The sequence below is a fragment of the Coregonus lavaretus genome (assembly GCF_964263955.1).
Source record: "Coregonus lavaretus genome assembly, chromosome: 3".
Taxonomy (NCBI): domain Eukaryota; kingdom Metazoa; phylum Chordata; class Actinopteri; order Salmoniformes; family Salmonidae; genus Coregonus; species Coregonus lavaretus.
The window spans coordinates 46,668,294-46,695,969 of record NC_139990.1 but is presented as its reverse complement, the minus strand read 5'-3'; the positions used below and the strand labels follow the sequence as shown (position 1 = coordinate 46,695,969).

General features: G+C 44.9%; 1 protein-coding gene across 1 annotated transcript in view; it reads left to right on the top strand.

Moving 5' to 3' along the window:
• LOC311127011 (serine/threonine-protein kinase ULK4-like) overlaps positions 1–27,676 on the top strand; it is a gene marked incomplete at its 5' end in the record, with an annotated part of 141,822 nt that overhangs the window by 76,780 nt on the left and 37,366 nt on the right. Inside the window, 5 exon segments of the mRNA XM_084158746.1 lie at positions 4,294–4,342; positions 11,417–11,522; positions 23,976–24,028; positions 24,031–24,132; positions 26,262–26,354. Of these exon segments, the coding sequence (XP_084014872.1) occupies positions 4,294–4,342; positions 11,417–11,522; positions 23,976–24,028; positions 24,031–24,132; positions 26,262–26,354 (403 nt within the window).

Here is a 27,676-nt window from a genome sequence, read left to right as displayed (position 1 = left end):
TAGCTACTTCACATGCTGATATTGACTTTCGTATTATTGTGTGTAGCTATGTTTTCTAGCTACCTAGCTAGCTAGCCAGCCAGCCCAGAGAGAGAGCATTGCATTGTGGGTTTTGTAGTAGACTTGAGCTGCTACAGATTTCCAAAAACGATTTTCACATGTTTCTACCAACCTTGTTATAACGACAAAATGAAAAATGTGTTCACAAAAATTATTGTTTTCACATATTACTGTTATTTAACACTATTTAACACTGTTAATCATATTAATTAGTGATTTGGGGTGGGTTATCCCTTTAATCCATTTTGAATTCAGGCTGTAACACAACAAAATGTGGAAAAAGTCAAGGGGTATGAATACTTTCTGAAGGCACTGTCTGTACCTAATCTTAAAACTTGAATCGTTAATTGAAACAATAACAAAGCGCCCACCCGCCTCTGTTTTGGGAAAAAGCTGAGGGATGGGCCTGGAGAAATGTAACCACACTCAAATTCATAGACAGAGCTATGGATGCAAGGACTGACCATCCATGATATCAGAACGATAGTTTTAACCATGTTTTGAGGCTATACAGTCGTTGTTAACATTTGCATTGTTTACAAACATTGGGGTAAATTAAGCTTATTTTGGGTTCTGATTGGGTACGACAGTTGAACTAAAGCTCATGAGGCATTTATGAGTTATTTTCTTCAAGAATCAATGGGTATATATCATTCATTTAATTAATAAAAATGGATGTAGCAACTAAGGATTCTGGCTTTAAATACTCAGTATACCAGTAGCGGCAAAACAAGACACCATTGGCTGTTCGGTGGTGGAGCTGAGAGAGAGAGTAGAAAAGTGCTTTTTAATATAGAAATCCAAATCCCTCCCAGCCAGGCAGCTGCCGGAAGATCTGTGATAGCAGACAGACTGTGTTAAATGTCATCCACACATTGTGCCATTATTAAGGAAGCGTGGCAGGTTGAATTAGAGCTGTACTCAGGCACACTCTCAACTTCATCAGATTGTAAATAAGATCAGAAGGTTGTCTGCAGCCATGGAGAATGTGGGCAGAGCGTATCTTATAATTTTTTGACCTATAACATCTCCAGCCTGGCTGGGCAAATGCCACTTCATCCACGCAATCTGCGTCTGCATGAAAATGTTAGTTTTTATCCCCTAACGTTGTTTAAGATCAGTCTGTAGATTCTGTATGGCACAGAGATGTATGTATTAAACTTGAGATGTTATACTGTGATATCCATGAAGGAAGAGCCCAAAACTTCTGTAGGCTAGAGGTAGTGTTTAGAGAGCCGTGTCTTTGACCCAGATAGTGTCCGCTGCTGTCTCTATGATATGTCTTCAACAGACATGCATTAGTATTATTATTATTATTGGGTGCCTTGACGGGAACTGATTTTGATACCTTAGTTTGTATTAACATGACACTGATGCAGGGTGCTATAGATTAGAATGATGTGTAACTGGGAATGCTAACCAGGCAGGCTGGTGGTGAGATACTGCCACCCTAGAGATGGACCTGATTTGTCTCAAGAAATGTCCCTCCATTTCTCAGATTTAATGGCTGAAAGCTATGTGAGTCATCACGGCACGGTGGAAGGCTGTTCTTTGGCTCGGCACCGATGTAGCCTAAGTTAGGCTATAATTTAATGTCACTTCGCACACAGGATGCCTTCAGTTCAATGTGGAATGCATCCCAAATGGCACCCTATCCACTATATAGTGCTATATAGGGTGCAATTTGGGATGCAGACTCGGCAATCTGTGAGGCTTGGCAAGGAGGCCTGGCTATTTGCACTCCTCTGTCACCCCGTCAGGGAGATAAAGCTTGGCCATTCATCAGCTCTGGTTACTCCACTGTCTAGTCTACTCTCTGGGGGTAAAGTGTAATTACGACCTGGGTCCTCTGCTCCCCTTTAACTCTCCATATTCGTTCCTGTTTTGTTCTATGAGCACAATTTAATGTTAATGACGTGTCATCACTCAGGTTCACACGTAGATAGATGGGAGAGAGTTGTTTCTGAACTACAATAATGGGGGAGGTCAGGGAAGAGTGGAGGGAGAGAGGGAAGAGGAGAGAGAGGAGAGGAGAGGGAGAGAGAGAAGAGTGGAGGCAGAGAGGGAAGAGGAGAGGGAGAGAGGAGAGAGAGAGGAGAGGAGAGGGAGAGAGAGAAGAGTGGAGGGAGAGAGGGAAGAGGAGAGAGGAGAGAGAGAGGAGAGGAGAGGGAGAGAGAGAAGAGTCGAGGGAGAGAGAGAAGAGTGGAGGGAGAGAGAGAAGAGTGGAGGGAGAGAGGAGAGAGAGGAGAGGAGAGGGAGAGAGAGAGAGAAGAGTGGAGGGAGAGAGAGAAGAGTGGAGGGAGAGAGGAGAGAGTGGAGGGAGAGGAGAGGGAGAGAGAGAGAGAAGAGGGAAGGATGGAGGGAGGGAAAGAGGGAAGAGGAGAGGGAGAGAGGAGAGTGGAGGGAGAGAGGGAAGAGTGGAGGGAGAGGAGAGTGGAGGTAGAGAGAAGAGAGGGAGACAGGGAAGGATGGAGGGAGAGAGGGAAGAGGAGAGGGAGAGTGGAGAGAGAGAGGAGAGAGTGGAGGGAGAGAGGAGAGGGAAGAGTGGAGGGAGGGAAGAGGAGAGGGAGAGAGTGGAGAGGGAAGAGTGGAGGGAGAGAGGAGAGAGGGGAGAGAGAGGAGAGGGGAGAAGAGGGAGAGGGAAGGTGGTGCAGATAAGAGGAGATATGGATGGGGGGACAGTTTGTATCTCTTATACAGTATGACTGCTATATAGTACACTGCATACATACAGGTGTAGGATCTTCATTTGATCACTATTTTGTTGCTTAGAATTTTCCTGCACTGCAGGAAATGCAGATGAGCTTCGGGATTTACATAAATTCACCGAAAGCTCACACTAACACACGGTTATATTAACAGTATTGCACTTTTTATGTAGCCTACTTTTGGCCAGCTAATAGCCTTACCACCGATAAAGCAACATTATAGATTAAACGTTCAAATCCTGTTGCTGCAAGATTATTTTGCTGTGACAATTTAGGTCAAATTAGAATCGTACATCTGTAGGCAAACTACTGTAGGCCCCTACAACAAAGTTGATGTGGTTAGTTAGTTAGTATGAAAGCAGATTGGCCTAGTCACTTTTTGTGTTTTCATCTGTATTTCTGACTTCGGTCATGTTTCAGTATTCTCCTTTTTCAGTGTGTTCAGGTTGCCTGCTGACTTCTATGTGACTTTCAACCTCAAGAGGATGTCTCTCTGGCTAATCACAGGCTTTTGTTGTCCCTCTGCGCTTTATTGGGAGATTTAGTCCTAGCAGCAGTGGTATTTATTCTTATCTGGTGTTCTGCACAATGGCCTAGCTGCCTCACATAAAGCTATACTACTTTAGAAACATTTGATGGAATTCTCTTTGGAGGACTGAGGACAACATATATGGAAAACTGGGAAATAAATGTTTCCCAGCTATGCAATACATCATTGTTATGTAAAAACTCCCTCTAATACATTTTCTATGGGTGACCTCTAGTCTTGTTTAAATGTGTCTAGCCTGCCTGCCACAGTGTTTTCTTCCTTTGAGCACTTCTACACACAAGATGTAATTGGTTGTGAATCAAAAGGCTTAATCAATAAGGGAGCTGTGGAGAGTCATTTCCAATAAAGATGTACATTACTCCTGGGTGCCGAGGTGTCAGAAGGCTCCTTTCTCCCAGCCAAAGATTAGTCAGAGGTCCTTTTCTCACATGACTGATCTTAGAGGCGAGGCACGCTGTGGTGCCTTCACACACACACACACACATACACACACACACACACACACACACACACACTGCAATAGTCCCATATGTACAGTAGGCCTCAGATTCAGACGCAACGCATGGACTTTAATGAAGATTATGTTTAATGTCTCTCTGTGCTATGAAGGTAGCTAAATGTGCCTCTGTGTGTTTCTCTTTCTCTTTCTATCTCCCCTCTCTCTCTCTTGCTCTCTCTCTCTCTCTTTGTCTCTCTCCCCTCTCTCTCTCTTTTCTCTCTCTCTCTCTTCTCTCCCCCTGTCTCTCTCCATCTCTCTCTCTCTCCATCTTTCTATCTCTCTCTTTCTCCCTCTCTCCTCTCTTTCTCTCTCTCCCCCATCTCTCTCTCTCTCTCTCTCTCTCTCTCTCTCTCTCTCTCTCTCTCTCTCTCTCTCTCTCTCTCTCTCTCTCTCTCTCTCTCTCTCTCTCTCTCTCTCTCTCTCTCTCTCTCTCTCTCTCCCCTATCTCTCTCTCTTTCTCTCTCCCCCCTCCACAGGCTGGTCAGAGACAGCAGAATCCTACCTGTTGTCTTTCAAGTCATGGCGGTAAGTTAAGCCCCACTTAAATACTGCTTTTTCTTCTCTATATTAAAATCATGTGTTCCAGGAAACAGCTTTGGTGTGCGGTTTTATTTATCACTTCTGCTGAAAATATAAGTGGTTTGTCAAATTCCCACCTAAACTCTACTCTGTGTCTGTGCCTCTCTCCGTCTTTCGGATGGCCCGAGGTGTAAAATAGTGTAAAGGAATGTTAGGATGAAAGCCATATTACAAACCACCTTGCTTCCTCCTCCTCCCCCACCCCACCTCCCTTTTTTATCCTCTGTCATGAAAATATATGAGTCCCATTGGGTAGAGAAGACTTTGGGCTATTGGAACATAATTCAAAGGCTGTTATGTGAGGGGAATTCTGCTGGGCCAGACATTCTAGCTCGTTAAAACGCCTCCCATCCACCCCACCGCCTGCCTGCCGGCTTCTCTCTCTCTCTCTGTAATTTCAGTCCGAGCCCATTTTGCACCAGCAGCGCTCATTTGCAAGGGTTCTTTATTGATTTATTATGCAAATGAGTGTGCTGTGCGGTGATGACCCATCACAGTACATTGTGTAATTGAGTGACGGAGGGAGCGGAACAGCCTTTGGAGGGGCTGTGCTTAATGGAGTGAGAATATTAAGTCCCGCCCCCCAGCTCCTACAACAGGTTACATATTCATCAGACCAGAACGCTTATTTCCAGTAAACAGCCAATTCCCCCTTGACCTCGATCCGCCAGTAACTGCTCTGCACTCTTTAATGAACGTATCGCTTGGGTGACTTCTCAGACAAGATGCCACTGCATGTAAGAACAGTTTGAGAAACATCACACAGACGGAATAACTTAGCAGTTAGGTTGATTGTCTTCACATGTTGTGTTGCTTTCCACTTCTCTCTTCTTCTATGTTTTGGAGGTATAGGCCTAACCATGATAGTACCAACTATGACCTATGTAGACGTTCTCACATGCATGTCATCATCACATTTACCTAATATTCTGAATTTGTGATTCAAATAATACATTCTGGAATGCGTTAGAAAAGCCTCCATCCATACAGTTTAACACTATACAATGCAGTGTTACATACGCAGCCATACAGGAAGGAGAGACATTTAGTGTGCATTACCAGCCGATGCAGTCAGTGTCATGCAGGTCAAGCACTTAACCACTGCTCTATCCAATAAAGAACCAGTCTGGACTCTATCACACACTGTAATCCTCTGCTCCTCTCCACCGCTGGAGGGTTTACCATTCATATACTGTCTAGTTCTTATACCCATAGGGCATACACTATGGCCAGTCCATTACAGGCATTACAGATAAACAGTGACAGGATTAAATCAGCTCTTCTCACTCTCACTGTACTGTAGTCACCATGTGTGTAGTGTACCAAATGGCAGCCTATTCCCTATGTAGTGCACTACTTTTGACCTATGGGTCCTGGTCAAAAGTAGCGCACTACAAAGGGAATAGGGTGCGCTTTTGGGACGCAGACCATACCTTTTAACTTTGAACCGCAATGGCTTGCCTTCTCCAATCCAATCCAATGGAAGCTGATATGCGGGTTAGGTTGGGATCGTATCAAATTGCCTTTTTGCGACACAGTTAGTGCAGACTGCAGTAGTAATGGCTGTCCACTTATTTACTTTTAAGGCCAGTTCAGCAGTTTCACGGACTGACATTGATTCAGGCCAGAGACGGCATGAAAGTGGTCCGCGGACGGAGCCGTAATGGACATCACTAATGAGTGTGGCGAGGAAGCCAGTGGTGATTGACAGTGGCATTGATTGAGTTTGGTCCAACATCAGCAGACAGATCCTTAAGCAAGTGCTGAGGGAGCTTGACTCTGGTTACAACAAGAGCCCTGTGTGTGTCCCAAATGGCACCCTATTCCCTATATAGGGCACTACTTTTGACCAGAGCCCTTTGGGACGCGACCCTTGACTCAGGTTACAACAAGGGCCCCAAGTAACACTGCTAGGCTCTAGCCTTCCTTCCTTGCTATCCTGAATCTAATGTCTGGAGACTGAAGCTCAAGCCTAGTTTGTTGCTGCTGCTGCAATGGATCATGGTCTTTTACTGATGATCATGATTGATTGTGTTAATGAGAATTCTTGAGAATTGAGACTCCTCAAATGTCTCTATTTTAACAGCTTTGTTTTAAAGGCATGGAAGTAAATGGAGAAAGATGTTCGGTGGAGTGGATCCCCTCACTGTTCAGGATGTCGTTATCTCTCCCTTCCCCTGATTGTAGTGCCTCTGCCCCATGTTCAATTTGATGTCATATGACGGTGTAAATCTAATTGGAAGAAAAGCCATTTTGCTTGTGTGTGGGGGGAAGGTAGATAGGACGGTACAGTCGGTGGACTCTGTATGAGTTTGTGAGCTCTAATAGAATCAGAGGTTTTATACAGCTAGCTCTGATTTCAATGTTGCTGGTGTTTGGAGAATAGGCATGCTCCCCTCTCCCATTCTCATTAACAACAACAGAGAAGAAAAGTCTGCACTGCAACAAATATTGATCTCTAGACCAAATTACAGCTTGAAAAAAAGTCAAATTGCAGACATAAACGCTGCCTTTTGTTGTACTGCAAAGCTGGTTTTCAGAGCTTTGACCCAAAAAGAAAAAACAACAACTTATTTTACACTGTAGGACATACTGAAGGAGAATCATCCTTTTTTAATCAATTTTCCTTGCAGTCGACAGAAATGAATCGACTGCTTGTCCCAACCCCTCCCAAAGACACACACACAGGATTGAAATTAGTTTAGAAGAGGCAGCCAAGCAACTAGATAGGAGTTTGAGGTTCTGGGAATGGGTCTGTGATAGTGAGGATCCAGTCTAGTTCCATGTAAACACAGAGAGACATACATTCATTTGAGAACAGAAGGGATTTTTGGTTCAGACTGTGTGAGGCCAGAGGCAGCCAATGGTGTATTTGGGATTGTGATGATGAGATCTGAAGTTAGCATTATAGATGATGAGAGATCAAGCTGCAGGCAGGCAGCACAATTCCATTACACATGTGATAAGATACAGAAATGAGGACATGCTTTTTCGGGAGGCGATAAAAAGTTGTTTTTCTTTGCGTCCTTATTCTTTCAGTAAGTTTCGATCTCCCACTTTTGGATTCAACTCGGTCATCTGTCAGAAATGATCATACGTTTCTCCTCCATGTGTCTCCCCATTCATCCTTATCAAATCAAACCAGCCTTTGTGTTAAACAAGCTGTTTATAGGAAGTAGTGAGTCAATAGTTTGAGCCCATCATGGTTTAGGTCTAGGCCCACACATCATGTATCTCTTCATTAAGGGGTGTTGATACAGTGACGGAAAAAAGTATTTGATCCCCTGCTGATTTTATACGTTTGCCCACTGACAAAGAAATGATCAGTCTATAATTTTAATGGTAGGTTTATTTGAACAGTGAGAGACAGAATAACAACAAAAAAATCCAGAAAAACACATGTCAAAAATGTTATAAACTGATTTGCATTTTAATGAGGGAAATAAGTATTTGACCCCTCTGCTAAACATGACTTAGTACTTGGTGGCAAAACCCTTGTTGGCAATCACAGAGGTCAGACGTTTCTTGTAGTTGGCCACCAGGTTTGCACACATCTCAGGAGGGATTTTGTCCCACTCCTCTTTGCAGATCTTCTCCAAGTCATTAAGGTTTCGAGGCTGACGTTTGGCAACTCGAATCTTCAGCTCCCTCCACAGATTTTCTATGGGATTAAGGTCTGGAGACTGGCTAGGCCACTCCAGGACCTTAATGTGCCTCTTCTTGAACCACTCCTTTGTTGCCTTGGCCGTGTGTTTTGGGTCATTGTCATGCTGGAATACCCATCCACGACCCATTTTCAATGCCCTGGCTGAGGGAAAGAGGTTCTCACCCAAGATTTGACGGTACATGGCCCCGTCCATCGTCCCTTTGATGCGGTGAAGTTGTCCTGTCCCCTTAGCAGAAAAACACCCCCAAAGCATAATGTTTCCACCTCCATGTTTGACGGTAGGGATGGTGTTCTTGGGGTCATAGGCAGCATTCCTCCTCCTCCAAACACGGCGAGTTGAGTTGATGCTAAAAAGCTCAATTTTGGTCTCATCTGACCACAACACTTTCACCCAGTTCTCCTCTGAATCATTCAGATGTTCATTGGCAAACTTCAGACAGGCATGTATATGTGCTTTCTTGAGCAGGGGGACCTTGCGGGCGCTGCAGGATTTCAGTCCTTCACGGCGTAGTGTGTTACCAATTGTTTTCTTGGTGACTATGGTCCCAGCTGCCTTGAGATCATTGACAAGATCCTCCCATGTAGTTCTGGGCTGATTCCTCACTGTTCTCATGATCATTGCAACTCCACGAGGTGAGATCTTGCATGGAGCCCCAGGCCGAGGGAGATTGACAGTTCTTTTGTGTTTCTTCCATTTGCGAATAATCGCACCAACTGTTGTCACCTTCTCACCAAGCTGCTTGGTGATGGTCTTGTAGCCCATTCCAGCCTTGTTTAGGTCTACAATCTTGTCCCTGACATCCTTGGATAGCTCTTTGGTCTTGGCCATGGTGGAGAGTTTGGAATCTGATTGATTGATTGCTTCTGTGGACAGGTGTCTTATACAGGTAACAAACTGAGATTAGGAGCACTCCCTTTAAGAGTGTGCTCCTAATCTCAGCTCATTACCTGTATAAAAGACACCTGGGAGCCAGAAATCTTTCTGATTGAGAGGGGGTCAAATACTTATTTCCCTCATTAAAATGAAAATCAATTAATAACAATTTTGACATGCGTTTTTCTGGATTTTTTTGTTGTTAATCTGTCTATCACTGTTCAAATAAACCTACCATTAAAATTATAGACTGATCATTTCTTTGTCAGTGGGCAAACGTACAAAATCAGCAGGGGATCAAATACTTTTTTCCCTCACTGTATATGCATGACCCCTGCTCCTCTAGTGGCCTAGCAGAGAAATCAGGTGGAAAAGCGATGATTCTAGGCCTTGAGATTTCATGGCTAATTCATCCAGGAGACTGAGAATCCCTGAGCAACTGGCTACTCTGTGCTTCTCTCTCTGCTCCTCTCTGCTTTCCTGTAAAACTGTGGAAGCCCCTTAACCAAGCCTCGTCTGGGCCCTAATTATGGCTGAATTGATTTTCTGTATGTGTGTTTGCCAGTTGTGACTCGTGTGTGTGTGTGTGTGTTCACTCTGGCCTAGATCTACGGCCCCAGACATCCTAACCCAGGCCTTCATTTCCTGCCTAGTTATTATGTTCCTAATCCCCACTGCACCCTGCTCACCAGATATTTACATTTACATTTTAGTCATTTAGCAGACGCTCTTATCCAGAGCGACTTACAGTTAGTGAGTGCATACATTTTTCATACTGGCCGCCCGTGGGAATCGAACACACAACCCTGACGTTGCAAGCGCCATGCTCTTCCAACTGAGCTATTACACAACCTTCACCAAGGCTCATCCCCTGCACCCTGCTCACCAGATAATTACACAACCTTCACCAAGGCTCATCCCCTGCACCCTGCTCACCAGATAATTACACAACCTTCACCATGGCTCATCCCCTGCACCCTGCTCACCAGATAATTACACAACCTTCACCAAGGCTCATCCCCTGCACCCTGCTCACCAGATAATTACACAACCTTCACCATGGCTCATCCCCTGCACCCTGCTCACCAGATAATTACACAACCTTCACCAAGGCTCATCCCCTGCACCCTGCTCACCAGATAATTACACAACCTTCCCCAATTACACAACCTTCATAATTACACAACCTTCACCAAGTAACCCCCACCTTCCCCATCTCCCTCCTCCCTCTCCCCAACCTCCCCTGCTCCGCCGCTGGCCTTCATCTAGCCCTCAGCTAGGTCCTGAAGACGCTTCCCCTCTCAAAAGTTAAGATGCTAATGACTATTCTTCATTAAAGCTCAGCTATTTCTAATGACTATTCTTCATTAAAGCTCAGCTATTTCTAATGATTCTTCATTAAAGCTCAGCTATTTCTAATGACTATTCTTCATTAAAGCTCAGCTATTTCTAATGACTATTCTTCATTAAAGCTCAGCTATTTCTAATGACTGTTCTTCATTAAAGCTCAGCTATTTCTAATGATTCTTCATTAAAGCTCAGCTATTTCTAATGATTCTTCATTAAAGCTCAGCTATTTCTAATGATTCTTCATTAAAGCTCAGCTATTTCTAATGACTATTCTTCATTAAAGCTCAGATATTTCTAATGACTATTCTTCGTTAAAGCTCAGCTATTTCTAATGACTGTTCTTCATTAAAGCTCAGCTATTTCTAATGATTCTTCATTAAAGCTCAGCTATTTCTAATGATTCTTCATTAAAGCTCAGCTATTTCTAATGACTATTCTTCATTAAAGCTCAGCTATTTCTAATGACTATTCTTCATTAAAGCTCAGCTATTTCTAATGACTATTCTTCATTAAAGCTCAGCTATTTCTAATGACTGTTCTTCATTAAAGCTCAGCTATTTCTAATGATTCTTCATTAAAGCTCAGCTATTTCTAATGATTCTTCATTAAAGCTCAGCTATTTCTAATGATTCTTCATTAAAGCTCAGCTATTTCTAATGACTATTCTTTGTTAAAGCTCAGCTATTTCTAATGACTATTCTTCATTAAAGCTCAGCTATTTCTAATGACTTCTTCATTAAAGCTCAGCTATTTCTTCAGTCATCATCAGATATAGGCTCTTAAGCTGGGACTCTCAGGCACACACAGGTGTATCTAGACACTGTGAAGGAGAAAAGGATAATGTAAGCAGCAGATGATAATGTAGTCAATACAAATGCAGAATGTTAGCTACTGTATGCTTCAGTTTTCAGAATAAGACATGTGCTGTGGGTGCAGGGGGCAGTAGTTGTGAAAACAAGAGTACTGCAGGAGCATTGCTAAGGCAGATTTGCTCAAATCCAGCCCTAAGGCTCTCAATATTTGAGGACTGTCCTGAAAGACTGTGTGCGATCTTAGGTTTTTGCCCTGCCTTTCCCTCACCCACTATTCATTTCTCCTCTGTGTTTATTCCATGTTGTGTTCTCTCCAGGAGCACCAGGACAATATCCTGGGTGGAACCATGCAGAACGCCATGGCTCTCCTCAGCAACCTGACTGGACAGAAGGACGTGGACCTACAACCCTTCTACCAACAAGGTATGGTGCACTGCCTCACACAAATGAATGTATTGTACTGTATCTAGGCCTAACAGTTTCCGCCCCATTTACAAATAACTGTGCACAAGTCATGTGGTCCCGTGTGGCTCAGTTGGTAGAGCATGGCGCTCGCAACGCCTGGGTTGTGGGTTCAATTCCCACGGACCAGTACGAAAATGTATGCACTCACTACTGTAAGTCGCTCTGCATAAGATCGTCTGCTTAATGACTAAAATGCCAATGTAAAGTGAGGACTCGGTGACTGACATAAATTAATGTCTTTGATGGGTTAATACAACACTGTGCTGTAATAGTGTTTCCATCATTTACAAAGACTATCATACACAGGTACAAAACAGCCTGTATTGATTCCTCTCCTGTGTTTTCAATTACTGGAGTGTGTTTCCATGCCATTCACGGCACCCCTTTGCCTTCGGCTCAGACCGCTTATTTCATTGGGATCCTGTGGTGCCTTAAGCCGTGTGTGTCTGTGTGGTGTGTGTGTGGTGTGGTGTGGTGTGGTATGTGTGTGTGCGTGTGGGTGGTGTATGGGTGGTGTGTGTGTGGTGTGGGTGGTGGGTGTGTGTGTTTCGTGTTAGCGTAGCAGGCAAGCTTTTGGTCTCCCAGCAGCAGCTTAGGGGGAAGGGTGAAGGCCTCTCCTCTTCCTCCTCCACTCTGTCCATCATAAGGCTGGACTGTGTGTCCTGTTGTGGTACTCCTATCAGTTCATCTCCTCCCTGTCCGTCCACAGACAGCCTGCACCCGCACGTCTGCCTCTCTCTCTCTCTCACTCTCTCTTTTTCTCTCTCTACTCTCAGCATTCACTCATCTGATACAATCAGCCCAGCTGCTGAGCAGCCGTTTGTCTGCCTCCTTTACCCGACCCGCTCGGCGCTCCTGCCTTGGCATGTTTTGTTTCTCTGCCATCGCTTTTCAATGCCCAGCTGGCTGCCCGCTGCAAAAACCAGGCGCTCCATAACACTAAATGATTGAATAACAGATTCATTTTGCTATGGCTGTACTGTGTTGACAGTTCTCAGTAGCTAGTCGGCCCAGTCTCTCTGTTAGCCCGTTAGCACCCCACTCTATCTCTCTCCCACCGCCGAGCGGCATGGAGCTGAGAGAGGCTGTCCTGTCCACCCTGTCGTGGTTCTGCATGAGCTCAGGGAGGAATCATAGATTCACAGCCAGGCTTCACATTCAACATGCTCCTCCTAGGAGAAGGCAGGGGCACCTTGCAGATAGCAGACCTAATGAAATGCTCCTCCTAGGAGAAGGCAGGGGCACCTTGCAGATAGCAGACCTAATGAAATGTGCCCCCTCTCTCCCTGTGACACTCCACTTGAGATAGTGGGCCTTACTGTTCAAACACTCTCAGCCTCTCAGACACGAGCCACGTAGGTCTAATGTTATGCTACCACTGAGGAGGAGCTGTCTCAGGGAGGGAGGGCCAAGAGACCAGAGGTGGTAGAACAGAGTACTGATGCGAGCTTCGACTGGAAACTAGTGAAGTGTGCGGAGGAGCGGGGTGACATGCGAGAACTTTGGAAGGTTTAACACCAGACGGGCTGCAGCGTTCTGGATAAGTTGCAGGGGTTTATGACACAAGCGGGGAGCCCAGCCAACAGAGAGTTACAGTAGTCTAGACGGGAGATGACAAGTGCCTGGATTAGGACCTGCACCGCTTCCTGTGTGAGGAAAGGTTGTACTCTACGGATGTTGTAGAGCATGAACCTGCTGGAGCGAGTCACTGATTTGATGTTTGCAGAGAACTACAGGGTGTTGTCCAGGGTCACGCCAAGGCATGGGCGGTGTGTTCAATAGGGCGATATGGGCGACGCACTGCCAAACGGGAAAAGGAAGGGATTTTTTTTCTAATCAATTATATCACGGCAACAGCAGTTATCAGTGTTCACGTCTGATCTGCCAGCCACTAAATGTCAAATCAGGCTAAAGTCGTGCTTCAAATGGCCCCGCCCGTTTTTTGGGCGATTTCAGTCAGGTTGAAAATCGCCCAGAAGTCTCTCATAGCCTGTCATGTAAAATCTATTTTTTTCACATTTCAAAGCTTTCAATACATTCTCTATGGGTGTCTGTGGGCTTGCACTTACGCGCTTTCGTCATACGTGACGTAACGTTGAACGTAACTAAGACAATGGCGGCTAGAAGCGTCTCTGTTGCGACCTGCAGTGCGGCGTTATTTTATGTTTTTAATTTGTAGACTTAGTTTACAAACATTCTGCCAACCATGGATTTCCAGTGGTTGGTTTTGGACTGATCTTGTTGATCGTGTACATACCCGCTACGAACGGACTAAATAATGAAAACGCTGCTGGCAGCTGAATCCCAATACAGCTGGGAGACTTGGCTGGATGAGTCCCGGACAGAGAAGTGGAGCCGGCCACCTTCATCCTGGTCAGAGCGGACCGCGATCCTGGTAAGAGAGCGACTCTGTACCCCGACATTGAACTGCTTTCTGTGTCATTGCGACCTTACTATCAATTCAATTCAATTTAAGGGCTTTATTGGCATGGGAAACGTGTGTTAACATTGCCAAAGCAAGGGAAGTAGATAGTAAACAAAAGTGAAATAAACAATAAATATTAACAGTAAACATTACACTCAGAAGTTTCAAAAGAATAAAGACATTTCAAATGTCATATTATGTATATATACAGTGTTGTTACAATGTGCAAATAGTTAAAGTACAAATGGGAAAATAAATAAACATAAATATGGGTTGTATTTACAATGGTGTTTGTTCTTCACTGGTTGCCCTTTTCTTGTGGCAACAGGTCACAAATCTTGCAGCTGTGATGGCACACTGTGGTTTTTCACCCAGTAGATAAGGGAGTTTATCAAAATTGGGTTTGTTTTCGAATTCTTTGTGGATCGCTGTAATCTGAGGGAAATATGTGTCTCTAATATGGTCATACATTTGGCAGGAGGTTAGGAAGTGCAGCTCAGTTTCCACCTCATTTTGTGGGCAGTGTGCACATAGCCTGTCTTCTCTTGAGAGCCAGGTCTGCCTACGGCGGCCTTTCTCAATAGCAAGGCTATGGTCACTGAGTCTGTACATAGTCAAAGCTTTCATTAAGTTTGGGTCAGTCACAGTGGTCAGGTATTCTGCCACTGTGTACTCTCTGTTTAGGGCCAAATAGCATTCTAGTTTGCTCTGTTTTTTTGTTTGTTCTTTCCAATGTGTCAAGTAATTCTCTTTTTGTGATTTGGTTGGGTCTAATTGTGTTGTTGTTGTTGTTGTTGTTGTTGTTGTTGTCCTGGGGCTGTGTGGGGTCTGTTTGTGTTTGTGAACAGAGGCCCAGGACAAGCTTACTTAGGGGACTCTTCTCCAAGTTCATCTCTCTGTAGGTGATGGCTTTGTTATGGAAGGTTTGGGAATCGCTTCCTTTTAAGTGGTTACTATCTGCCCCGTGAGTTCCCCCAATTGTTTGTTACCGTTGTGTACTGTTGATAATCACAAGTTTACTGGAGAACTGAGACCAAGTAGAGACTTTGGACAGGGTGGATATGGTATAATAAAGGCAGTTTATTCAGAGGTAAAGATATCTGGAATCGCGTGCACGGACTCGTGCACGTGTGTAGGTCACCTAAATCATCAGAAAAATTGCCCCTCCTGAGAATTTTTTCAGGAGCCGCCACTGCGCCAAGGTTCTTTGCACTCTGGGAGGGTGACACTGTGGAGTTGTCAACCGTGATGGAGAGGTCTTGGAGCAGGCAGGCCTTCCCTGGGAGGAAGAGCAGCTCTGTCTTGTCAATGTTGAGCTTGAGGTGTTGGGCTGACATCCAAGCTGAGATGTCTGCCAGGCATGCAGAGATGCGTGCCGCCACCTGGGTGTCAGAAGGGGGGGAGAAGAGTAGTTGAGTGTCATCTGCATAGCAATGATAGGAGAGACCATGTGCAGATATGATGGAGCCGAGTGTAGACTGGCAGAGAGATGCTGCTAACAGATGCTGCTACTTAATCATGGCTATGGAGAATATTCAATAAAAATACGTTATACATTGGTACAGTAAATTAGCTCACTCACATTATATTAGAGGAAGAGGAAGATGGCGGTGCGTGAGCTGTTAAGTTATTAGGTGAGTGAGAGGATTATCAGTACAGAACAAACCTTTGTTTTGGCCCCACTTATACTGACTGGATGCTTCTGCTGCATAGCGACAATGTTGATTTGTTAGTCATTATATTACTGTATAGCAGCACAACATGTAGCACCTGCTCAGTGGATAATGTATTCAGAATGTGATGGAAATGAATTAGCTGTTAGTTACGGGAGAGTCTACTCTGCAGCTGCGGTGGAGTTTTGGAGGCGAGTCAAACCGTGTCTGCATGTTGCGTCATGCTGGAGCGCGGGCCGGGGTCCTGTGAATTATAGCTGTGAGTGTCAGAAAGCTTTCAGGTCCCTGGCTGTAATTGCTACCCAGCAGAACAGGAAAGAGGAACTCCCTCAGTCTGTCAACAAAAGTTCCTCTCCCTGCCCCTCCCCCTACCTCCCCCTGTCAACCAATAGAAATACCACTTCCACTCCGGGGCTCGCTCGTCCTGTCGTTCCTCCTTTGCCCTTCTCATTACAGGAGGGTCACTTGCAAGTGACTTTATGAAGTCAGCATCATTATGAACAAATCAGGTCCTTTTTTCAGGAATGTGTTGACCCAGCACTAAATATAACCCTGGTAATTAGTGCTATCTCTAGCAGCTCTCCTCACTCTGTCTCCGTCTCTGGCTGAGTGCTAGTGGCCCACTCCAGATCAGGCTCACGAAAACGCAGGCAGGGGAAAACTGGCATAATTGGCTTCTTTTAAGAGAGACACAGAGAGACGGAGGGAGAGTAGACGAACACGGCAGGGTGTGTGTGTGAGAGAGAGAGAGAGAGAGAGAGAGAGAGAGAGAGAGAGAGAGAGAGAGAGAGAGAGAGAGAGAGAGAGAGAGAGAGAGAGAGAGAGAGAGAGAGAGAGAGAGAGGAGAGAGAGAGAGAGAGAGAGAGAGAGAGAGAGAGAGAGAGAGAGAGAGAGAGAGAGAGAGAGAGAGAGAGAGAGAGAGAGAGAGAGAGAGAGAGAGAGAGAGAGAGAGAGAGAGAGAGAGAGAGAGAGAGAGAGAGAGGATGAGAAGAGGTTTTATAATTGGCCAGTAGATAGATAAGGAACCCCTGGGAGTGCTGTGTAGCACCGTGTGGAGCCATGCAGGAGGAAGTAGAGGAGTAGCACAACAGCCAGTCTGCTTGTTGGGTTTTTATACACTGAGTGTCTTTTCATGACATAGACTGACCAGGTGAATCCAGGTGAAAGCTATTATCCCTTATTGACGTCACTTGTTAAATCCACTTCAATCAGTGTAGATGAACGGGAGGAGACGGGTTAAAGAAGGATTTTTAAGCCTTGAGACATGGATTGTGTATGTGTGCCATTCAGAGGATGAATGAGCAAGACAAAATATTTAAGTGCCTTTGAACGGGGTATGGTAGTAGGTGCCAGATGCACCGGTTTGAGTTTGTAAAGAACTGCAACGCTGCTGGGTTTTTCACGCTCAACAGTTTCCCATACAGTGGGGAAATTTTTTATTTAGTCAGCCACCAATTGTGCATGTTCTCCCACTTAAAAAGATGAGAGAGGCCTGTAATTTTCATCATAGGTACACGTCAACTATGACAGACAAATTGAGAATTTTTTTCTCCAGAAAATCACATTGTAGGATTTTTTATGAATTTATTTGCAAATTATGGTGGAAAATAAGGATTTGTTCACCTACAAGCAAGCAAGATTTCTGGCTCTCACAGGCCTGTAACTTCTTCTTTAAGAGGCTCCTCTGTCCTCCACTCGTTACCTGTATTAATGGCACCTGTTTGAACTTGTTATCAGTATAAAAGACACCTGTCCACAACCTCAAACAGTCACACTCCAAACTCCACTATGGCCAAGACCAAAGAGCTGTCAAAGGACACCAGAAACAAAAGTCTAGACCTGCACCAGGCTGAATCTGCAATAGGTAAGCAGCTTGGTTTGAGGAAATCAACTGTGGGAGCAATTATTAGGAAATGGAAGACATACAAGACCACTGATAATCTCCCTCGATCTGGGGCTCCACGCAAGATCTCACCCCGTGGGGTCAAAATGATCACAAGAACGGTGAGCAAAAATCCCAGAACCACACGGGGGGACCTAGTGAATGACCTGCAGTGAGCTGGGACCAAAGTAACAAAGCCTACCATCAGTAACACACTACGCCGCCAGGGACTCAAATCCTGCAGTGCCAGACGTGTTCCCCTGCTTAAGCCAGTACATGTCCAGGCCCGTCTGAAGTTTGCTAGAGTGCATTTGGATGATCCAGAAGAGGATTGGGAGAATGTCATATGGTCAGATGAAACCAAAATAGAACTTTTTGGTCAAAACTCAACTCGTCGTGTTTGGAGGACAAAGAATGCTGAGTTGCATCCAAAGAACACCATACCTACTGTGAAGCATGGGGGTGGAAACATCATGCTTTGGGGCTGTTTTTCTGCAAAGGGACCAGGACGACTGATCCGTGTAAAGGAAAGAATGAATGGGGCCATGTATCGTGAGAATTTGAGTGAAAACCTCCTTCCATCAGCAAGGGCATTGAAGATGAAACGTGGCTGGGTCTTTCAGCATGACAATGATCCCAAACACACCGCCCGGGCAACGAAGGAGTGGCTTCGTAAGAAGCATTTCAAGGTCCTGGAGTGGCCTAGCCAGTCTCCAGATCTCAACCCCATAGAAAATCTTTGGAGGGAGTTGAAAATCCGTGTTGCCCAGCGACAGCCCCAAAACATCACTGCTCTAGAGGAGATCTGCATGGAGGAATGGGCCAAAATACCAGCAACAGTGTGTGAAAACCTTGTGAAGACTTTCAGAAAACATTTGACCTGTGTCATTGCCAACAAAGGGTATATAACAAAGTATTGAGAAACTTTTGTTATTGACCAAATACTTATTTTCCACCATAATTTGCAAATAAATTCATTAAAAATCCTACAATGTGATTTTATGGATTTTTTTTCTCAATATGTCTGTCATAGTTGACGTGTACCTATGATGAAAATTACAGGCCTCTCTCATCTTTTATGTGGGAGAACTTGCACAATTGGTGGCTGACTAAATACTTTTTTTCCCAACTGTATGTATCAAGAATGGTCCACCACCCAAAGGACATCCAGCCTACTTGACACAACTGTGGGAAGCATTGGAGTCAACATGGGCCAGCATCCCTGTGAAACGCTTTCGACACCTTGTAGGAGTCCACGCCCCGACGAATTGAGGCTGTTCTGAAGGCAAAAGAGGGTGCAACTCAATATTAGGAAGGTGTTCCTAATGTTTTGTACACTCAGTGTATATTGTATACAGTGTACGAATGAAGTATATGTTTCTCTGAGGGGTTTATTCAGACATACAGTCATTTAATTGTCGCGAGCCACTCATCCTATTCCGTTTCACTGCAGCAACTGAAGCTTTCTGTTGAGATCTGGATAGCTTCCCTGAACTGTAAAGGACAATGTCCCGCCTGTCTGCCTTTCTGCCTGGTGTTTAGGCCATTCACCACAGTAATTATATTGTCCGTGGCAAGGCATTGTGGAGATATTCATGAGTTATCTTCAGAAATGCAGAGCAAGAGAGAGCGAAACTTTGACAAATATCTCCTTCCAAAAAGCCTGGAGTGGTAAACACAGATAAACAGTATTGCTGCCTCAGGTCATCACACAGTCACAACACAACACTTCCAGAAGAACCTTGTCGTTCATGGAGAGGCTTGAATATAGCCACACACACACACGTACTCTACCCACACACAGACCTTTTTCCAGCAAGCCCTTGATTCTCCAGTACGGCCTTTGTGTGTTTCTCAGCAGGCAGGCAGGCAGGCAGACAGATAGACAGACAGGCAAACAGACAGACAGGCGGACAGGAAGACAGGCAGACAAACAGACAGGCAGACGGACAGGCAAACAGACAGACAGGCGGACAAGAAGACAGACACAGACAGAAAGACAAGCAGACAAACAGACAGACAGGCAGGCAGGCAGGCAGAAGGGTTGTTGTCAGGTGCCCTCATTAGCATGGTTATAACCCCTCCCATTTCCAGGTAAAAGACACTCTTATTAAAGAAGAGTCTTCCTAAAGGGAGAGGAGCCCCTTCAGGAGACAACACTGAAGACTGCAGTGAAGCTCCTGGCTTTGCTCTGCCATAATAAAGGCCTGGCTACGTCCCTACTGGACCAGATAGCTGAAGACCAAAGCTCAAAGCAACAACTATTGAATTCAGTAGGAGTCCAGTGTACCTCCTTACACACAGAATTATAGGTAGTATGTTATGTCAGAGGATTGGTAACAGCTGAGTGTTGCCTGTACTCTCATGAATATGCCTCCTGTGTGCATTTTTGATTTGTTGTTGTTGTTGTTTATTCTGATGGCCGACCTGGCGGCAGGTTTATCGTAGTGTGTTTATTGATTTAGCATTAGAGGTTTCCATGTGGTCAGTACTTAAAACAAGACATAGTAGAGGAACAGCTGCCAATAGTTTGTATTATTCATCATCAGAATGGTTCTCCACAGCACATTAGATATAATAATAATATGCCACTTAGCAGACGCTTTTATCCAAAGCGACTTACAGTCATCATGGACTCAGCTCTCGCTGGCCCTCTCTCTTTCAGTCTGTACAGTGAGGGAAAAAAGTATTTGATCCCCTGCTGATTTTGTACGTTTGCCCACTGACAAAGACATGATCAGTCTATAATTTGAATGGTAGGTTTATTTGAACAGTGAGAGACAGAATAACAACAAAAAAATCCTGAAAAACGCATGTCAAAAATGTTATAAATGTATTTGCATTTTAATGAGGGAAATAAGTATTTGACCCCTCTGCAAAACATGACTTAGTACTTGGTGGCAAAACCCTTGTTGGCAATCACAGAGGTCAGACGTTTCTTGTAGTTGGCCACCAGGTTTGCACACATCTCAGGAGGGATTTTGTTCCACTCCTCTTTGCAGATCTTCTCCAAGTCATTAAGATTTCGAGGATGACGTTTGGCAACTCGAACCTTCAGCTCCCTCCACAGATTTTCTATGGGATTAAGGTCTGGAGACTGGCTAGGCCACTCCAGGACCTTAATGTGCTTCTTCTTGAGCCACTCCTTTGTTGCCTTGGCCGTGTGTTTTGGGTCATTGTCATGCTGGAATAACCATCCACGACCCATTTTCAATGCCCTGGCTGAGGGAAGGAGTTTCTCACCCAAGATTTGACGGTACATGGCCCCGTCCATCGTCCCTTTGATGCGGTGAAGTTGTCCTGTCCCCTTAGCAGAAAAACACCCCCAAAGCATAATGTTTCCACCTCCATGTTGGACGATGGGGATGGTGTTCTTGGGGTCATAGGCAGCTTTCCTCCTCCTCCAAACACGGTGAGTTGAGTTGATGCCAAAGAGCTCGATTTTGGTCTCATCTGACCACAACACTTTCACCCAGTTCTCCTCTGAATCATTCAGATGTTCACTGGCAAACTTCAGATGGCCCTGTATATGTGCTTTCTTGATCAGGGGGACCTTGCGGGCGCTGCAGGATTTCAGTCCTTCACGGCATAGTGTGTTACCAATTGTTTTCTTGGTGACTATGGTCCCAGCTGCCTTGAGATCATTGACAAGATCCTCCCATGTAGTTCTGGACTGATTCCTCACCATTCTCATGATCATTGCAACTCCACGAGGTGAGATCTTGCATGGAGCCCCAGGCCGAGGGAGATTGACAGTTCTTTTGTGTTTCTTCCATTTGCGAATAATCACACCAACTGTTGTCACCTTCTCACCAAGCTGCTTGGCGATGGTCTTGTAGCCCATTACAGCATTGTGTAGGTCTACAATCTTGTCCCTGACATCCTTGGAGAGCTCTTTGATCTTGGCCATGGTGGAGAGTTTGGAATCTGATTGATTGATTGCTTCTGTGGACAGGTGTCTTTTATACAGGTAACAAACTGAGATTAGGAGCACTCCCTTTAAGAGTGTGCTCCTAATCTCAGCTCGTTACCTGTATAAAAGACACCTGGGAGCCAGAAATCTTTCTGATTGAGAGGGGGTCAAATACTTATTTCCCTCATTAAAATGCAAATCAATTTATAACATTTTTGACATGCGTTTTTCTGGATTTTTTTGTTGTTATTCTGTCTCTCACTGTTCAAATAAACCTACCATTAAAATTATAGACTGATCATTTCTTTGTCAGTGGGCAAACGTACAAAATCAGCAGGGGATCAAATACTTTTTTCCCTCACTGTATGACTTTCTCTGTTTCTCTCTCTCTCTCTCGCTCTCCCCCCTCTAGTCCCCTCTCACTCACTCTCCCCTGCTCTCTCTCCCCTGCTTTCTCTCTCCCCTGCCCTCTCTCTCCCCTGCTTTCTCTCTCCCCTGCTCTCTCTCTCCCCTGCCCTCTCTCTCCCCTGCTCTCTCTCTCTCCCCTGCTCTCTCTCTCTCCCCTTCTCTCTCTCTCCCCTGCTCTCTCTCCCCTGCTTTCTCTCTCCCCTGCCCTCTCTCTCCCCTGCTCTCTCTCTCTCCCCTGCTCTCTCTCTCTCCCCTTCTCTCTCTCTCCCCTGCTCTCTCTCTCTCCCCTGCTCTCTCTCTCCTCTGCTCTCTCTCTCTCCCCTGCCCTCTCCTCCCCTGCTCTCTCTCTCCCCTGCTCTCTCTCTCTCCCCTGCTCTCTCTCTCTCCCCTGCCCTTTCTCTCCCCTGCTCTCTCTCTCCCCTGCTCTCTCTCTCTCCCCTGCCCTCTCTCTCCCCTGCCCTCTCTCTCCCCTGCCCTCTCCTCCCCTGCTCTCTCTCTCCCCTGCTCTCTCTCTCTCCCCTGCTCTCTCTCTCCCCTGCTCTCTCTCTCCCCTGCCCTTTCTCTCCCCTGCTCTCTCTCTCCCCTGCTCTCTCTCTCCCCTGCTCTCTCTCTTCCCTGCTCTCTCTCTCCCCTGCCCTCTCTCCCTTTCGTTCTATCTCTCTCTCCCCTGCTCTCTCTTCTCTCTCTCTCTCCCCCCTGCTCTCTCTCTCCCGTGCCCTCTCTCCCTTTCGTTTTATCTCTCTCTCCCTCTCCCTCTCTCTCTTCTCTACTCCTTTCATCATTTCCTCTGAAGCAGCACTAATACAGCCATTCTACTGGAGCCAGTTTGTTGAGCAATCAGACATGCCAATATCTGCCCAACATTGAGTTCATTTTTCTGAGGCAAATCTACTCTGAATATACTTAAGCCCAGTTCTTTTCTGAGGATTTTTGTACCACCCTTCACATTTTTTAAATATAAAACGTACTGGGAGTTTTTTTGACTGCATGGTTTATTGTTGTCAGGTGATTTTTGTCAAGGTGAAATCTGCTGGCTCATTGTATTCCAGATGACACATAATGATGTATCATATTATCACCATCATGCTCCCTTGGTAGGTGTATCTATCGATTCAAAGCTGGATGGTTCCACTGAAAGAGTCAGGTGTTTCATGTGGAGAGAGCGTTGCTCTCAGATGGCGGCCCAGGGGTCAACTACCTGCCGTGATCTGGGGTGACCGGTCAGACAGAGAAGAGCGCTCTTGAGAAACTGTCTGAAAAGTTTATTCTGTCTTTAAAGACGAAGCAGATTATTCATACACTCTTAATATTTCAACAAGGCATGACAAATAAAGCACTAGACAGGAGAAGACAAAGGTTTTGTGTCAACGGAAAGAGATGATATCTTTCTGTAGTAATTGGGATGGAGGAGAAGTATGATTTGTAACTCAGTGATGTAACTGTATTATAGAAGCAGAATGTCTGGACGAGCATCCTCCATGTGCAAAAACCATCCGGTCTACATTTACATTTCCTGTCATTATTAGTCTATTTTCTAGCATAATTTTGCACTAAGTGGCAGCATCTTGAGGTTTATATATTATATAATATCCTGTATAGGTCATAGTGGAGGAAGGATCCCATCAGGGCCTGTCCTTCTCTCAAGGCCTGAAACTGGTTCATGTACTTCATCAAGAAAAGTGCAACATCACTTTAAGTAGAGTGAGTTGTATTGAGGCCTTGTAAAACACCAGTTTTTACTTTAAAACTCTGTGTGCTGGAGCCATGGCTTCTTGGTATTTATGACCTCTGGGACCAGCTTAAGCCTCTTGTTTGCATCCTAAATGGCACCCTATTCCCATTGGGCTCTAAAGTAGTGCACTATGTAGGGAGTAGGATGCTATTTGGGACACAGACCTTGTTTCATCCTCTTCATCCTGTGTGTGTTGTGTTTTATTCAGGTCTGGTCATCCTTCATCCTGTGTGTGTTGTGTTTTATTCAGGTCTGGTCATATTTCATCCTGTGTGTGTTGTGTTTTATTCAGGTCTGGTCATCCTTCATCCTGTGTGTGTTGTGTTTTATTCAGGTCTGGTCATATTTCATCCTGTGTGTGTGTTGTGTTTTATTCAGGTCTGGTGGAGGTGGTCTGCAGTGTTTTCAGCGAGGCAGCTGTCCTGTACGTGGAGAGAGAGAGGAGAGGCCTGAGAGGAAGAGTAGCCATGTCCTCCTGTTGTCTCTACTGGACACTCTGCACAATGTATCCAGCGTGGTGCGCCTTGCACTCCAGGTATGCTAAACGTACAGTATCTAGGGCTGCACAATTACTCCAATTCACATCGAAATCCCAATATTGACATGTGCAGTATCCATATCGCAAGAAATCCGTATCGCATGCAATACTTTGAAGAGCCACTCAGCCGTGTGTAACGTCCGTTTTTATCATTTACTCCATTTATCGTCTCTCTCCCTCTCTCTTTTGTGGCTGCTTCCCACATACCAAGCCCCGCCCCCTGTCACTCAAGCAGCACAGCTCCTCCTCCTCCCTGTTAGATTCATTCTAAGTTTGCATGCTGCTCTGTTAGGTCATTGCAGTCGACAGATTGTTCCTAACAAGAACGATGCTGCTTTTCACTTTGCTTCTTAATATAAATCATTCTATTTCTATGATTCCAACAGTTCACCCAAGTGTTTTGATGTATATCGCAAGTCAAATCGCAATATTTGGTAAGAAAATTGCAATTGGATTTTTGGCCCATATCGTGCAACCCTACCTGTATCCATAATCTCTTTTAGAACAGGCTGGTGAATGGGGGTTAAGTGTGTGTGTGTGTGTGTGTGTGTGTGTGTGTGTGTGCACGTGCGTGTGCTGGTGGAGAGGTTGAGTGTGTGAATGAAAGGCAATATCCACCTATCACATCTAGGTGACTCACAGTGAGGAAGTAGCTATATTTATGTATATTTGCCTCGTCTCAACTTCCAGTAGGATGAGCACTAAGCAGAAAATACATCCCATTGAACTTCATCTTTTAGACACTGAGGATCCACAAGGTCCCCCACCCGAGGGACGCTCCATTGTCTCCCACTGGCCCTCATTAGCTTTAGTTGTCCTCTACAGAGCCTCCCTCCACTTCCTGACATACATATTTATGCTGCCCGGACATTGGGAGAGGAGAGGGAGAATAACATAATGGAAATCAATTCTCTCACTGGAATGAAAAAATGCAAAGCTCATTAAAAGGGCTTCTGCACAAACCAAATTCATTTAGGTAATAATGATAAGGAAGGAAGAATACGCGGCCAGTGTCTTCTTCGTCTTCAAGTTGTCTCTCTCTCTCTCTCTCTCTTTCTCCCTCGCTCTCTCTCTCTCTCTTTCTCCCTCGCTCTCTCTCTCACTCTTTCTCTCTCTCTCTCAGATTCACTCAGAATTAATATTTTAAATGGATGAGGAAGTTAATCGAGAAAGTTCTACATGCTTCGCAATTAAGCAAAAGAAGAGCTGAAAAAAGTATAGCATGGAATAATAATCACATTAACTGCAGACAGCCAATCTTCCTTCCCAAAGTTTTGTGCTGACAGAAAAAACCTGCTTAAATAAGCCAGCAGTCCCTCAGAAGGAGAGAGAGAGGAGAGGAGAGGAGAGGAGAGGAGAGGAGAGGAGAGGAGAGGAGAGAGGAGAGGAAGAGGAAGAGGAGAGAGAAACCAAAAGAGAACCAGACGGAGAGCGTCTCTTTCAGTCCAACCTACCAACCAGCAGAATGAGTCTGGGGGGAAAACAGAAGTTTGGAAATTACTTGTTTGGTCGTTCTGCATCTATTTCCGTCCACCAAAGGGAACGGACAATTTGTCATAGAAATGATATCTACCTCCCAGAAGGTGCTGTTAATGACTGCTACTAAGGCCAGTCATTTGTTTTAAAGGAGATTTGAACATTTGAATATGTCAAGGACCAGTAATACTGTTCTACTGTTCTAGCCTAAACAACACTGCTACAGCTGTCCAACAGGGCTAGTTTTACTGTTCTACCCAAGACAAGACTTTCACTGGGTTCATCTCAGACCTCAGCCATTATTTAGCAGATGTGATGAAACCTAGCTCAACACAGTGCTGCCTGTGTGTGTGCGTGTCTGTCTGTCCGTCCATCTGTCTGTCTGTCTGTATGTCTGTCTGTCTCAACACCCTTCACTCATCTCTCTGTTCTGCCTCTTTCCTACAGTATTGATTTCTCATTTTCTTTACTGGTGGGACGAAAACAATAACACAGTATTGTTGTCAATCAACAGTTCTGATCTCTCTCTCTGTGTGTGTGTGTGTGTGTGTGTGTGTGTGTGTGTGTGTGTGTGTGTGTGTGTGTGTGTGTGTGTGTGTGTGTGTGAGCATGTGCGTGTGTGTGTGTGTGTGTGCCTCCTACAGGCACAGAGAGCTGAGTCCCAGGGAGAGACCCAGGCTGCAGAGGAACTCCTGCTCATCAACAAACCTCTGACAGAACTCACCTTCCTGCTCATTCAGATAGTAAGACATGGTGTCTACCTGTCTGTCTGCCTACCTGTCTGTCTGTCTACCTGTCTGTATATCTGTCTGCCTACCTGTCTGTCTGTCTGTCTACCTGTACCTGTCTGTCTGCCTGTCTACCTGTACCTGTCTGTCTGTCTGCCTGCTTGTTAGTACTGTATGTGTGGTTATTACCATTTAACAAACAGTACAGTGTATTTATAAAAGATATCCAATGATGGAGGATACTTATAAAACTTCATTGAAAAGTGCTGGAGATCAAGGGGTTTGGAAGAGAGTGCTAGCCACTGCCAGGTAAATGCTGGTCCATCTTTGAGAATATTATTCACCATGACCCAAATAGGTTAGTAAATAATAATTATCTATTCCCAGATATTGTTGATGTGATTTATCCATTTCCATTCTAATTGAGTGTAGCTGGTCTTATGATAAAACTTAAAATAGTCAGCTTGAAATAATTCATTCAAAACATTCAAATATTAAATACAATTTTCATTGTCAGTCATGCCTTTTGACAAAGCCCCTGAAAACTTGACTTGTTGCTGATACAACATCATAAACTGAGTGGATTCTGAATGCATCATCAATAATGGACAACCCATTGTGATTGAATGGTTTCTGCTAGTTCTGTGATATGAGAATCTATAGAAATAGATGATGGAAGCTCCAGAGAAAGATGGTGCCTGCGTTTTAAAATGAAGAGTTTGGGTTATTGGGTAGATATTGCGTTACATACTTAATTGTATTATTAGCCCCATCATTCCACTGTGAAATAGGCTTCAAAAATATATATAAACATTTTGGATTTTCGACGTCCTTCGTATTCCTCAAAATTATTTCTCATTCACTGCTAACTTTGGCCTTGAGGTTAGGAGAAGGTAACTCAATTTCATAAAGTACCAGGGGCTTGAATGATTGACGACTTCCAGTTTTAGGACAAGTTGTATCTGTTGGGCATGGTAGCACCACACTCCTACACACACACACACGCACACACACAAAGCAAAGAGTACACACACACACACACACACACACACACACACAGAGTACACACGCACACACACAAAGCAAAGAGTACACACACACACACACACACACAGAGAGTACACACACACACACACACAAAGCAAAGAGTACACACACACACAGAGAGTATACACACACCATATTGCCTCCCCCCTAGAGTACCTCTGGTCCACCATACTCTCGGTTGGTATTTCTGAGCAAGTGAACTGAGTGAACACACACACACACATAGGAACACTCTGTGAGCCTCCCCTCTGGCCATGTAAATCACACAGATGGCATAGGAGAACAGACCC